At 46.3% G+C, this 13,160-nt stretch overlaps 1 protein-coding gene across 1 annotated transcript in view; it reads right to left on the bottom strand.

The window, feature by feature from the left end:
- The window catches only part of LOC143367628 (homeobox protein Nkx-2.4), a 47,248-nt gene that overhangs the window by 7,899 nt on the left and 26,189 nt on the right, over nt 1–13,160 (bottom strand). The window contains exon 3 of the mRNA XM_076809624.1: nt 6,909–6,995. Coding sequence (XP_076665739.1) covers nt 6,909–6,995 — 87 coding nt within the window. The remainder of the gene's footprint in view (nt 1–6,908; nt 6,996–13,160) is intronic.

The following is a 13,160-nucleotide window of genomic DNA, read 5'->3' as shown; positions in this document are numbered from 1 at the left end:
GTCGAGGACTCGACCGCGATTCCACCCCCCTCCCAGGGGTGCAACTCGTCCGCGATTACATTCTTTTCGTTCGTTTGACTAGTTCTCCGAGAAAACCTCAGGAATCGCTCGCGTCTATTCCGTGATAGAATATCCGTCCTCTAGGATAATTCCCATCTTGTTGACCGCTTCGAACGAATCCCTGTGACCCAATGTAACCGCGCATTAAGTATGGCAGCCGGTTAATTAATAGCTCGCGTCCCCGCGTCTGCGTTCTAAAAAGTAAATTTTCGATGGCATTGCAGAGGGAGAAATGCCCACTTGCGGAGCTTCCGCCGACGGCGATCCTTTTGGAATTCAAAGGCGCCCTTCACGGGGCATTTAATTCCTTTAATATATGAGGAGGGACGCGAAACGAGGCCAGAGATATTTGCCAAATAAATTGTACTTGAAACGTCGCCGGCGATGCTCGCTCTAGCCTGCAGCCCCCGGCATCGGATATCTAAATGCGCCGCGCGCGATTTCCGCGCGAATGCATCTCTCGGTGGAAAAACACTCGTCCTCCCGGCGTCCTCGTCGCCGACGCCGGCGTCGCTGTTGGGATTGATGTAATTAACTAAAAGCCGGGGCCTCCCCCTGGTGGCACAGAGACCCCCGGTCCCGTGTCTCCCGGCCGCGGCGGTCTGCGTCTCGGCTCTTTACAGAAGCCTCGGCCGAACAAAGAACGCGAGAGAGAAGAGATATTAAAAGATTTCTGCCGGGACCTCTCGTTTCCGCGACGAATGGAATTCAATGGGCTTCCGTAAACGGGCAAGTGGTCTCTCCTCCTTTCTCTCCTTCCCCTTTCTCTCCTTTCATTTTTTTCTTTTTTTTTTTTCAATCTAATAACCGATGTTTTACCGCCGGTGTAATTACATTAGACGGTCTCTCGATAACCGCCAAACAGCCCCTCGCGTCACCCTTCCCCGGGCGCCGAAGGGAGCCCGAATCTGGGCTTAAATTGTTCCGTGATTTTAAGCGCTCCGCGTTAAACAACCGATCCTCTCCGCTGAATTTTCAAAGTTCAAAGGGTGGAAACAGCCCCAATTTTTTCCAGATGGAGCAGAGAGGCTCGAGACCGCCTTCGGTGGTTGAACCACGGCGCAAATGGTCCGTTTAATTCGAAGGGAGGTTTAAGAAGAATTTCTGTTAAATGCGCCAGGATGCGGGGAACATCGGATCGCGATTCGAATTGAAAGTATGAACGGAAGAGGCGAAAGATCGACAGCCCCTAGTCTCGATGGGAGGGTTAATCGATATCAATAGTAGTATTGGTAACCCCGATTCGCGTCCAGGTGTTGTGCATGACTGTACCTCACGGCAAGATGGCGACCGGTCCTCGAGCACCCGTTTCCGCGCTCCCCTGCAGGATACCTCCTCCCTCTTCGCCCCTCCCCGTCGTTCTTTCTCCTTCTCGCCCCCACCTCACCCCCTTTCCGCCTCCTCCACCTCCTCCTCTTCCTCCTCCTTTCATCCGTCCTTCTCCAGCGTTCGCTCGTTCGCGCGGCCACTTGAAATTTTTTACCGCCGCGAGGGGAGGAAATGGAATAAAACGAAAGAAAGGGGAAAAAAAGGGAGAAAATCGGAGCTCTGGCTGCCAACCCGTCCTCGTCGACGGCGACGTCAGCGACGAGGTTACTGCCGTCGCTCGCCTCCGCGTCGACGAGGTATTTCGAGCGTTTCGGCGAGCCGAGACGATTAATTCCGTTAACTGTTAATCAGGGGACCAGGGACTATAGGCTCTTGCTTCGATGGTCCGGAGTACTGTTAACGGTTTATGGGAATCCGAATCTTCGGGTTTTGTGGTCAAGTCTCCGCTTCGTTTCAAACTATTCGAAGCACACTAGACGACATTTCTATCGTGCGTGGGGGCTTCGAGAGTTTTCAAGATTGTTCCTTGGATTCATTCGCGGCGATCTCTTCGAGCTTCCTCCATTCACTCCCCATGGCTGGAACCCTTTGGAATGGTAGGTACCTTCCCTCCCATTTCGAAAAGTTCCCTCGATTTACCCTCCATGCCATGAACCCTTCGCAGTATGAACTACGATTCTTCCCATTTCGAAGATTCCCTCGATTCACTCCCCCTGTTCTGAACCTTTCTGAATACTGCGTTTCCTCGCATTTCGAAAAATCCTTCAACCCTTCGGAATACTACCGACCCTCCTATTTCCGATTAGGTTAGATTGGAGAACAGTCGTTAGACTGAACCTCGCGATAGTCATTGTGATAGTCTTCTTCTTCTTCTTTTCTTTTCTCTTACTTTTTTCGTTTGTGCAATACAGACTATTAATGAGAGTATTATTATTATTATTATTAATTAATATTATTATTATTATTAATTAATAATAATAATAATAATAATAATAATAATAATAATAATAATAATAAGGGGTTGAAAACAGTTGTAATATCGGTTTCGGTTCTCGAAACAGTTATAAGAGCCGAAATAATCTTGAAACAGTTACGAGTGAAAAGGGTTCTGGCTTATATCGGTTTCGGTTCTGGCTTATCCGGTTCTATAAACGCTTAAAGATCGCAGAATAAAGTCGAGAATCGCGAAAATTCCCGAAATCAGCGATTTTCGACCTTATTCTGCGATCTATAAAGGTTTGTAGCTCAGAGAAACGTTAATCGATTTTAATGAAATTTTAGGCACGTATACAACTTACTTCAATCTACAAACGGGTTTTTTGAATTTTCACTACAGGCTCAAAAAAAAGTTTAAAAAACAACCTCCACTATTTTTGTTGCTATTCCGACGAATTGCATTTTTTTCAAAACGACGAAACACGTCACTTAGAAAACTAATCCTTCTAGCTTCTAAAAAAAAAACTCATGTCGTTTGGATCAATTCTAACAAAAGTTATGCGATTTTAAAAGTTGTTAACTTTCTTTCGTCCGCCACTGTATATTACTCGTATAAAACTGATATATAACCGTCGCGGAACCGATACAGGTAAAATCGGTTCTGTAGAACCGTAACCGAAATCGATATAGTCAGAACTTTCGGTTCCGTGTATCAGTTATTCAGAATATCGGTTCTTCATAACGGTTTCAGTCAGAACCGATATACAATAATTTGAAACAGTTATTTTCGGAACCCTTTCAACCGCTGATAATAATATTTAGAGTTATTTATTACGGGACAAGCCCAATTTATACAATAAAGAATACAGTACCATACGCACAAGAAAGAAATAAAAAAAAACAAGACATCTAGCCGTAAAGGCAAAGAAACAAAAAAGAAAAAAAGAAAGAAAAAATGAAGCATTGCATCTTAGTTGATTGCTATTGAAAGTTTGTATGGATCCGCCGAAAAAATCAACGTGGTCTGAATATTTACAGGATAATAATTCACGCCCAATATCCTGAACCCATCGGAATAGTATTTATTCCCCCTCGTTTCGAAATCCCCAACGCGCCAACTATTGGAAATTGGTTATTAAATAAATCAGCCTTCTAGTTTTATATTTTAATTTTATTTTTAGCGGCTAGGAAAGAATGTCTCTCTAAGACAGTATACCGAACAGAAGTGAGCTCTTCTCTGACAACGGTCTTCTCTACACACGTATCATTATCTTTTACTATATTCAGGTTTCCCTGAATATCGAGTGATTTTTTGCCTTTTAATAATTATAGTAATCCAACACCAACCCCATCAAAATACCGCGCTTCCTCCCATTTCGAAACCCACCACTGCAAAGCAAGCAACGCGAAGAAGAGAGGCAAGATCGCGCCTGGAGCATCGCTGTACATCCGAGTTCCGTGTCCGCGGGACCTGTCCGACGGGGCACACGGGGGTGTCCCATTGTGCGCGACAGCCTTAACAATGCTGTAACAACAGCCACGCCCGTTGATACCTACGCTACCTATTTCGCGTCGGTGCGTGCACGCGAGGCCGGGGAACCACCACGCAATTACACGTATCGCCGAGCAGATCGAGATAATGGAACGAAACTACGTGGCCGGAGGGAGGCGGAGGGGTTACAGCAAACAAGCCACCCGAATTGAAATCGAAACCTGCATAGAGCCCGTAGAGAGGACGGACGGAGAAGGGGCATCGATAGCTCCGCGGAGGAAAAGGGACAAACGTTGCGTCGGAGATCCACAGAGAAAGAAGGACAAGCGCAGCGTCGGGGACCCGTTGGCGAAGGAGGACAGAGGATCGCAGCCACGCGGGGACGAAGAAGGAGAAAAGAGGAGCTGAAGGGAGCAAGAGTGAATGGGAGCAGAGTCCGGCAGGGGCCACGAAAAACTAACGAGTAAATTATGGGGCGGCTGCTCGCCCTGGCGTGGACGAATCGAGGGGCGAGGACGGTTTACAGATCGGGCCACCGGATAACTTTCAGCACCATTAATGTTCTATGGGTGTTTACGAGCCGCCGTTTGGCGGCGACAATCTTCAGCCAGCTTGGGGGGAGGGACCGTGACGTTCCTCGTCACGTCAAACATTCTCTAAAATCTAAACACCGCGGGTCAATTAAGCGTGTATTAATTCGCGAATAGAGGAGGGATTAACCAAGTCCTCCTTAATCTTTCAGGCTCGCAATACCGATCCCCCGATGGCTCAATAAACGTTCCGTCCACCCCCGTTCGCCTGTTGCGCCCGTGACTTCTTTCGATCCCAGCTCCGTCACCGTACCCCCTCTGCTGCATTAATTCGAAGAAGATAGAAGCACGACGGTGAACACCCCGGAAAAGTGGCTCGGCGCGAAAAATCGCGCCCTCCCATCGAATTTCGATGACGCGCACGAAAAAATGCCCGAAAAGGCAATCCGCTTATACGAGAGCGCGGGGATCGCCTGTAAATCGAGGGTCGCGCCCGGTGTTTCGAAAAAAGTGTCCTCGATCGGGAAACTGCGACGCAAAAACAGCGGCGAAAAAAGCGATAACGAAGTTGCCATCGGATGGGATTAATTCCTCAAAAAAAAAATAATAATAAAAGAAGGAAGAAAATCGAAGAGGAAAATTGGAGTTGCAGCGGCTTCCGAGGAAACGTCGGCGGGGGGAGAGAATTTTGTCGGAGCGTAGGAGATGAGCCGCGACGAGACGAGATAGAGCAAATAATCGGTGGATGTTGACACGGGAATGATTCGCAGTGGCGCGGCGCTCGGTGATTTCCGCGCCGGGACTCGAACCGAACGATTTGCCCGCTAATGCACGCCTGGCAGAGGCGTCCGTGATCGCGCATATACTCGTCCGTCGGCGTGTAATGTATTCAGAGGACGGATGGGTATCTGTGTGTATCGGGGACGATCGGGCGGCCTCTGACGTCTCTCTTTTGAATGTTATTCTTCCCGAAGGGGAGGAGGCCGGGGCAGAGGGGCCCTGGATGGCGGAGAGGAGCCGATTCGTATTCGTCAGTGCGTGCGACGCGATCGAGACAGGGCACGTTTCCGACTCGCAATTACGATATCTCGGGAATCTGCCGTGTCATTATTAGAATCGATGGAGAGAAAAGGAGAATGAAAGAGGAGGGCAGAAAGGGCACCCCTGCCTCAGCGGATCGCTATCGGAGGAGCAGTAGCTGGGAGCTTCGAGCAGCCACGTGGTTACCTGGCCTTTATCCTCCAGGTTCGAACTACGTAGACTCGATTTTTCCTCGGTGATGAATAGTTTGCGAGTTTTAAGTGGGAGGAGGCTCGAGTTACGGAGGCAGATAGCACGGCTCATTTCACAGATACGTTCTCAAGCGTACGAAGATTTCGCTTTAAAAGTAGAGTAAACATTCCGATTGCGAATAAGCACGACGGAGTGACTTCGCTGCTGTTCGACGCCGCACAGTGGTACACAGTGACTTTTTTTGTTCAAATCACCCTACAGGTCGCAATTTTTCAGAAAACTTGACGATTTTTTTTTTAAATTCTTCGCAATTAAATTGTCTATCGATCTGTCCGGCCGAAATTTTGAATTTCGTTGCTGATTTTTTTGTATTTAGCGAATTATACAGCACTTTTCGAAGATCAGTATCTGTGGGCTTTTTGGGCCGCCTGTTCCGAATTTAAAGTCAGATTTTCGAAATTGAAGTTACTTTCCGAATTCTTTGAATTTCCGGGTTCGGGATGTTCCCTTGTAAGTTGGATATCCTGTTTATGAGATCAGCAGGCGCTAGCTTTGTTGTCAACAGCATGGCATTGAACTTATTCCCCTGGGAAACGATATTATTTTCATAAAATTCTGCTTAGTACATCAGGACAACGGATACGGCCGTTTAAAATTGTAAAAAATGAATCCTCATTCGAATCCTCGCGACTTAACCGTCTTTCGATGAAAAACACTCGAGGAGCGAACATTTCCCTGGCAACTCCGCCAGCTCTGCTAACGAGTCCGCGGTCAAAGCTCAAACAAATTCTGTTGCCGACCGGTGGATAAAGGATCGCGGAAAGGGATGGAAAAAAAAAATAGGGGGAGCCGCGTGCCGGTCGCGAGAAACACGGGCTGGTAATTACGTGTTTACCAGGCGGGCGATTTCCGCGTTCCGCGGAACGTTATCCCTGAGAAATTTAGGATGGAATAACGAAATGAATGCAGAATCGCTTCGAGCCGGTCGAGTGGCCCACTCGAAACGAAATACGATGTGGATGCGAGGATTCGCGCATGGCACCACCCACCGGGAAACCCCCCAGCCCTCTTCGCCGACCGGGAACACATTTTTCATTTAAAAGCATTTCATTTCGAAACGCTCGATATTTTGTCGTCGTTGGCGCGCGCACGTGTCTCGCCCGTTTCGAAATCCCTCGCGAAAATCCGATCTATCGGGGGACAGGCGTGTGATCGTGGGAAGAGAGCGGGCAGCGCGACGGAAATTTAATCGAATCCCTTCGTCGCTCTTCGCCAAACCGTTCCCGGATTCGTTCTCATATCTCTACGTTTCGTTAGCGACTATTTACCTGGTTCTGGGCGTTCTGTTCGGCCATCGCCTTCTCCTTGGCCTGCCTCTTGCACTTGTATCGATGGTTTTGAAACCAGATTTTCACCTGCAACACGAATCAGTCCCATGTGAAGGGTAATGTATACAGGAATCGCTGGGATCATCGGGGGTGAATGTAAGGTTCAACGAATTAGTTGGGGCGCGAGCAGTTTCGACATTAAAAGCTGAAGTTTCACGAGCGCTCGATTAAAATGGGATTCGAGAGCGCTCGGATTGAACCGCACCGCAGACCCTGGGGGCCAGAATTCTGCTTTTCCCCCCCGTCCAAATAAAGACGCCGGTGCGCGTTTTCGCTGCGCAAACTGTCGTCAGGTAGGAGCTCAAATATTTTTACAAGAGGGGCGAGCGCAAGCCTTTTGTCGCGCGTGGACGTTTTAAGTAACCTGGAACTATCCGCGGAGCCCCCTAAATCCATAATCCGCAGTTATTATAAGTCTGTTATTTCTTCGAGAGGGATTTAACGCCTCGTTCACTTCCGCCGAACGCTTCGAGGCCGATTTTTTTACGGTTCGACGCTGAATCTCCACTGGATCGTGTCTCCTTAGTACCCTCGCGACAATTTGCCTCGGACATCTTTCCCCCGTTCTCCCTTTAGCCGGTAGCGCTCGCTCCAAGTCGTTAGCCACGCTGCTCTCCGCTTCGAGGAGCATTGCAAATCGTCGGGCGAAAGTAAACATTAAGAAGTGGCGAGCCTTTTCGACAGGACAGTGGGCTCCTCCGAAGAAATACTCCCTCCAGGTACAATGTATGCTAAGGAGCACGAGATCGCGGAGAAAAAGCCACGTGCGGGTAACACTTGTGACGCTTCTCCGCGCGGAGGGAAGTCTCACGACCTTAAGGGTACCCCTCCGTCAAGACACTCCAGAAATAGGTCATCTTTAGGATTTTATTTAAAAAAGAGTAAACGTCTTGAAGAAAACTTTTTAGGCTGCATTTGTACACCATTGAAGGTAATACAATTTTGCTTGCGAAATTTATAACGCCTTGTAGAATTATGTGAAATTAACAAACCAAGATTTTTAATGTTTATAAGATTGTTCATGGAATCGCCTATGATCATAATTTTTCGACCTATCTTCTTCGTTTTATAAACATTTTCGTGCGTAAAATTATCTGTTTTTTTTTAAGTTTGTGGTACAAACTAGGGCTGGGACTGTTTGTGGAATTTTTCGGTATTCGAATATTCGAATACTTCAGTTGCTCAATTATTTGGCGAATATAATTCGAATATCCAAGTATTCGAATACTATTTGAATATTTAAGTATTCGAATACTATTCGAATATCCAAGTATTCGAATACTATTCGAATATCCAAGTATTCAAATACTATTCGAATATCCATGTATTCGAATACTATTCGAATATCCAAGTATTCGAATACTATTCGAATATCCAAGTATTCGAATACTATTCGAATATTTAAGTATTCGAATATTTAAGTATTCAAATATTTAAGTATTCAAATATTTAAGTATTCGAATACTGATGTATTCAAATAGTATGGTGTGAATTATAAATCAAGTTCTTTAGGTTCATTTGTCAGGGTGGAATCTTGTAAACTAATTTTGACTCACCTCACACCATACTATTCGAATAAATCAGTATTCGAATAGTATTCCAATAATAACATTCGAATACTCAAATATTCGAAGATTATTCGTAGTATTCGAGTACTTGTAAAACATTCGAATATTAAATTATTCGAATAGTCCCAGCCCTAATTCAAACGTCTGCCAAAACATGAGATTACAATATTTTGCTATGACGATCGACGATTCCATAAGCAATCTTGTAAACTTCAAGAATTTTCTCGGTTGGTTGATTTCAGTTAATTCTATAAGCTGTTATAAATTAAATAATTAACAGACAACAACAATTTTTGTTATCACGTTCAATAATATACAAATACAGCCTTAAAAGTATTTCAACACTGCGACGTTTACTTTTATTTAAATAAACTCCTAAAAATGACCCATTTTTGGAGTGATTTCTGGAAGGGCGGTACCCTTAAGCGGGTTGGAATTCAAGTCATCAGAAAATCCAGAAACATTGCGCGTTAACGTCCGACACAGTTTCAACGTTCGCGGAGGGAAAATGCTCGGCTCTCTCGAAGGGAAACCTTTCACCCTACAGAAACTTTGAGCATCAGACTGGCAGAACGATCTACATAGGTCCAACTCCATAATTAACATCCTCTAGAGCTCTCAGCTAACAAATCGCAGGAAACAATGCCTCCCTTTGGAAACAGAGGGTGACCATCGCTCGCCCATCGACGCAATCAAAGAACACACTGCTATCGGGCCTTTGATCCAGCTTTCTACGCCAGAAAGCAGCGGTTCCCTCGCGAACGATCGGCGAGATCGGAAGCTCGCTGTAGCGAGAGCTCCTTTCTGTGCGCGCGGATGAAAAGGAAAACGCCGCGGGCCTCGCCGGTTTTTCTGATGCTCCGCCGGAGGAGCCGTGGAGGGCCGCTCGAAACCGCTTTTACGGCAATTGAACGCGATTAGGGAAGCAGGCCGTGCGGACGGGATCGAGAGATCGGCATCTGCTTATGACAGCAGCGCGTTATAATCCGTATTGTGCGTCATGGGACGCTCGCAGGGGCGCGCCCCGATCGGAAACAATGGGGCCCGTACTGCTGGCTGATTTAATCCTTAACACGCCCGTTTACCGGGGTATCGGTGTTAAGGTCGCCACGTTCCGGGAGCCGGCCGACCGTTCCCTGCCGCGAATCCAGCGAGCCAGAGAGAACTCTGCGATTGGAGGCTGTGGGTGCACTTTTCGGCTCAACTATTGTGTAACAGATTGTTTCGCGGTAGGAGATTAGCCGTGTATCTGGAGTCTAGAGCGCAGTAGCTGGGGAATGATAGATTAGTGGAGTAGTCGCACTAGGTTTCTACGATGGAGACTATTTTTTTTATTTTTTATACCATTGCACAGGGAATTGTACATATTGTATATTGAATCGTAACTGTGGAGTGAGCAGTCACATGGAGATTCCTCGTGACAAGAGGAATCTCCATGTGAAGAATTATTATTATTATTTTTATTATTACGCCTTTATTATTCATAGAAAATAAATGAAATAATAAATACCTATAACACTTTTATGAAATAATAATTCTTGCGCACGACTAGCTTTCTCTTTTTTTATACACAGTAGCAGACAAAAAAGTTGCCACTTTTTCGAACCACCCTACCTCTATTACTTTTCAATATCAACTCAAAACTGTAGTATGTAATTAATATACATATTCTGAAAGAGAATTAAAAGCTGTATAAAACCCAGTTACAGTTGAATTTATTTAACTAACAAACAAAAACCCTACACAACATTAAACAAGACAAATTAAGCCAACAAAAAGTTACCACTTTTGAATATTAATAATAAAAATCTAATATTTTGAGGGGGCATCTTTTGGTTTTCGGACAACCTAAAGAGTTGCTAAACGTGGTCACTTCTTTGTCGACCCTGAAAATTTGTTACCCCGTTCAATGTCATATAACATTTTTGTTTATCAGTTAAATACATTCAACTTCAACTGGGTTGTATACAGCTTTAAATTCTCCATCGAAATATGCATATTAAACATATACCACAGTCCCAAATGTGTGCTAAAAAAAAAACAAACAAGAATAGAACAGATCGAAAAAGTGGTAACTCTTCTGTCCGCTAGTGTAACGTTCTCGTCGGAGTTATCGAGCAGAGTTTAATTCGCGAATGAAAGAAACGATGGGCCGAGCGTTGCTAGGAACGCGGACAAAAGGTGAAATTAGAGGCATGTGTGAAAGCTGGGCCCTAAGCTCGATTTTTATCGCAGGAATCAAAGGCACTCCGCCCGACCTATATGTTGCTTGCCTGTAACCTCCTACTCGAGTGGCTGTAACCCGCTGCAATCCCCCCGTAGCCCACTGTAACCCCCATTGTCGAAGTTATGCGCGCCGAGAATGCAACGAAAGCACTTTAAGGGGCCCCCGGTGCAGTAGACCGTGTCTCGAGTGCCCGCCACCGTCTGTCTAATTCTTTGAATATTAGCGGGTTCGGCCACCCTCGAGAAATTCTTTCTCCCCGATCGCGTCAGCCGCCTCGCGCTCGCTCCCCGAATACCAATCGTTCTGTCCCAAACCACCGCCGCGCTTCCACGGCCTCCCGGCAACTCCTTCCCCAAAATCCCGGAATATCCATTCCGCTGTACTCTTCCGAAGATTCCCGGAGCCATCCTCACAGATTCCAAGTCCATCGAAACGTCCCCAGAAACAGCCGGAACGGAAAAATCGACTCAGCGATTCCATCTTCATCTCCCCGTTTCTCGATGGTACTTCGCCCACGCGAGCCCCGCTTGCTAGCGACGGTTGTGATTAGCTGGCTCTCTAACAGCTTCCTGGAAGGCAAGCCTCCGGCGTCGTAAATCAACAGCGATCGAGGAGGACGATTGGCGAAAGTCGAGCCGCGAAGAGGAGCGGCTTCGGGATATCGCGGCCCTTGGCGGCGCGACTTTGCGCGTATGTTTTGCGGCGCGACCGATGCGTAGGGCTCGAGAGACCTTATCTAAAAGCCGCGAAGAGGGCACTAGACGAAGGGGAACCACTCCACCGCCGCCCCCGTTCGTTAATTCCTTTTCCACCGATAATCCACTCGTCGAAGCTGGCGCAGGAGTTTCGGGCGTGCGGCGACTTGGAGAGGTCTACAAACAGGCTGCCTCGGCTCTGCGCTCCTCCTGCCCTTAGTCTTCTCTCCCAGTCGAATCCGGCAACGACTCAGCCTAGCGTCAACCTGTCACCGGCGCTGTCGTCTTCCCTCTTTACCCCTCTCTTTCACTCGAGTGGCTGAATATTATCAGTTCCCAAGATTCACGTGCTCGCTAGGAAGTCCGCCGATCGCTCACGTTTGGATCACTGCTTTCTGCCGGGGAGTCGTTGGAAGTCTCAACCAGAATCGAGGAGGAAACGCAGGGATCTGGATCGTCGAGCTGGAGCAGCGCGCAGAGCCGCGTTCCCATCGGACAAAGGGAATGGCACGGAGGTCGTATCGATACCTGAATCGCCACGGTGCCGGGAGCCTGCACCGGTCGAGGTATATACATAATGCGAGAGATACCACCACGGGATGAACCGTGGCAGAAGAGAGAATTGTTATTTCAAGGGAACGGGCCCGCCCGTCAGTCCGTTTGCCCGTCGCTCCCCGCAACGACGCGGTGTGTAAACAGAGAAAGTTGAACGAGATAGGGATGTATCGCTGGTGTGCACTCGCCGGGGCGAGGAGGAAAGAAATTCGAGGCGGATGTCGATTTCCGATGGAGCAGACTTCAGCGGATGGTCACTTGGAAACTTGCCTGAATCTCTACTGAATCTGAGAACTCTCCTGCCAGGTGGTTAATATTTTACTCTCTTAATTAAATACAAATTATAGTAGCACGTTTCTAAGATTCCAAAATTCCTGTACGTTATGGGGGGATAAAGACGCCACGCTAAAACAGACCGATAGGTGGGAATTTTTTCTGCAGAAATTATGAAGGAAATTGTTTTGATCCTTTTTATGGCTTTATGTTTAACATTTGAAGATACGAAAGCAATTTTTTTTTGTTGAAAATATGCATTGTAGATTTCGCTATCGAAGCTTCTTGCTACAGCGTCGAAAGTAGGTACTTTCTTCGAACTTGTGGGGGTGATTTTGAGAAAACTATTCAGGAAAATCAACTTGCCCTTGCACATACAACTATATAATTTCCAAGTATTCTCGATGAACTTCTAGAATTGCAAAAAATTAATTTTTGTTATTTAATGTTGCGTTAATCGATCAAAAACTTTACACAAAAATCGTACGTTTTCTCCTACGCTCCACAATTTTGCCAATTTTCGACTTTTTTTTATTATTTTTGAGGTTCATCAATGATATAATTGCATAAGCAATAAGAATACTTTAGGTTTTTTATTCTAGACCAGAATTAAAGGAGCCAGAACCCCCATTATTTTGCAATTTTTTGTATCTTCAAATATCTATACTATTATATAAAGAGAGAGCCGATTTTTATGTTCGCGCAAGACTCAAGACCTATTGAGCCAATAGTTCATCTTCCTCAAATTTTAACTTGTTATTCCTGGATACTCTAGGACGGACATAGGCACGTCTCAAAAACGCGTTATTAACATGGAACGAAGAAGCGTCTGGTACATATTGCGCTGGAGGAAAAGTAAATCTCCCAAAGGAGA

The sequence above is a fragment of the Andrena cerasifolii genome, chromosome 4 (assembly GCF_050908995.1).
Source record: "Andrena cerasifolii isolate SP2316 chromosome 4, iyAndCera1_principal, whole genome shotgun sequence".
Taxonomy (NCBI): Eukaryota; Metazoa; Arthropoda; class Insecta; order Hymenoptera; family Andrenidae; genus Andrena; species Andrena cerasifolii.
The sequence above is the reverse complement of the archived record's forward strand: the minus strand, read 5'-3'. Positions and strand labels throughout refer to the sequence as shown.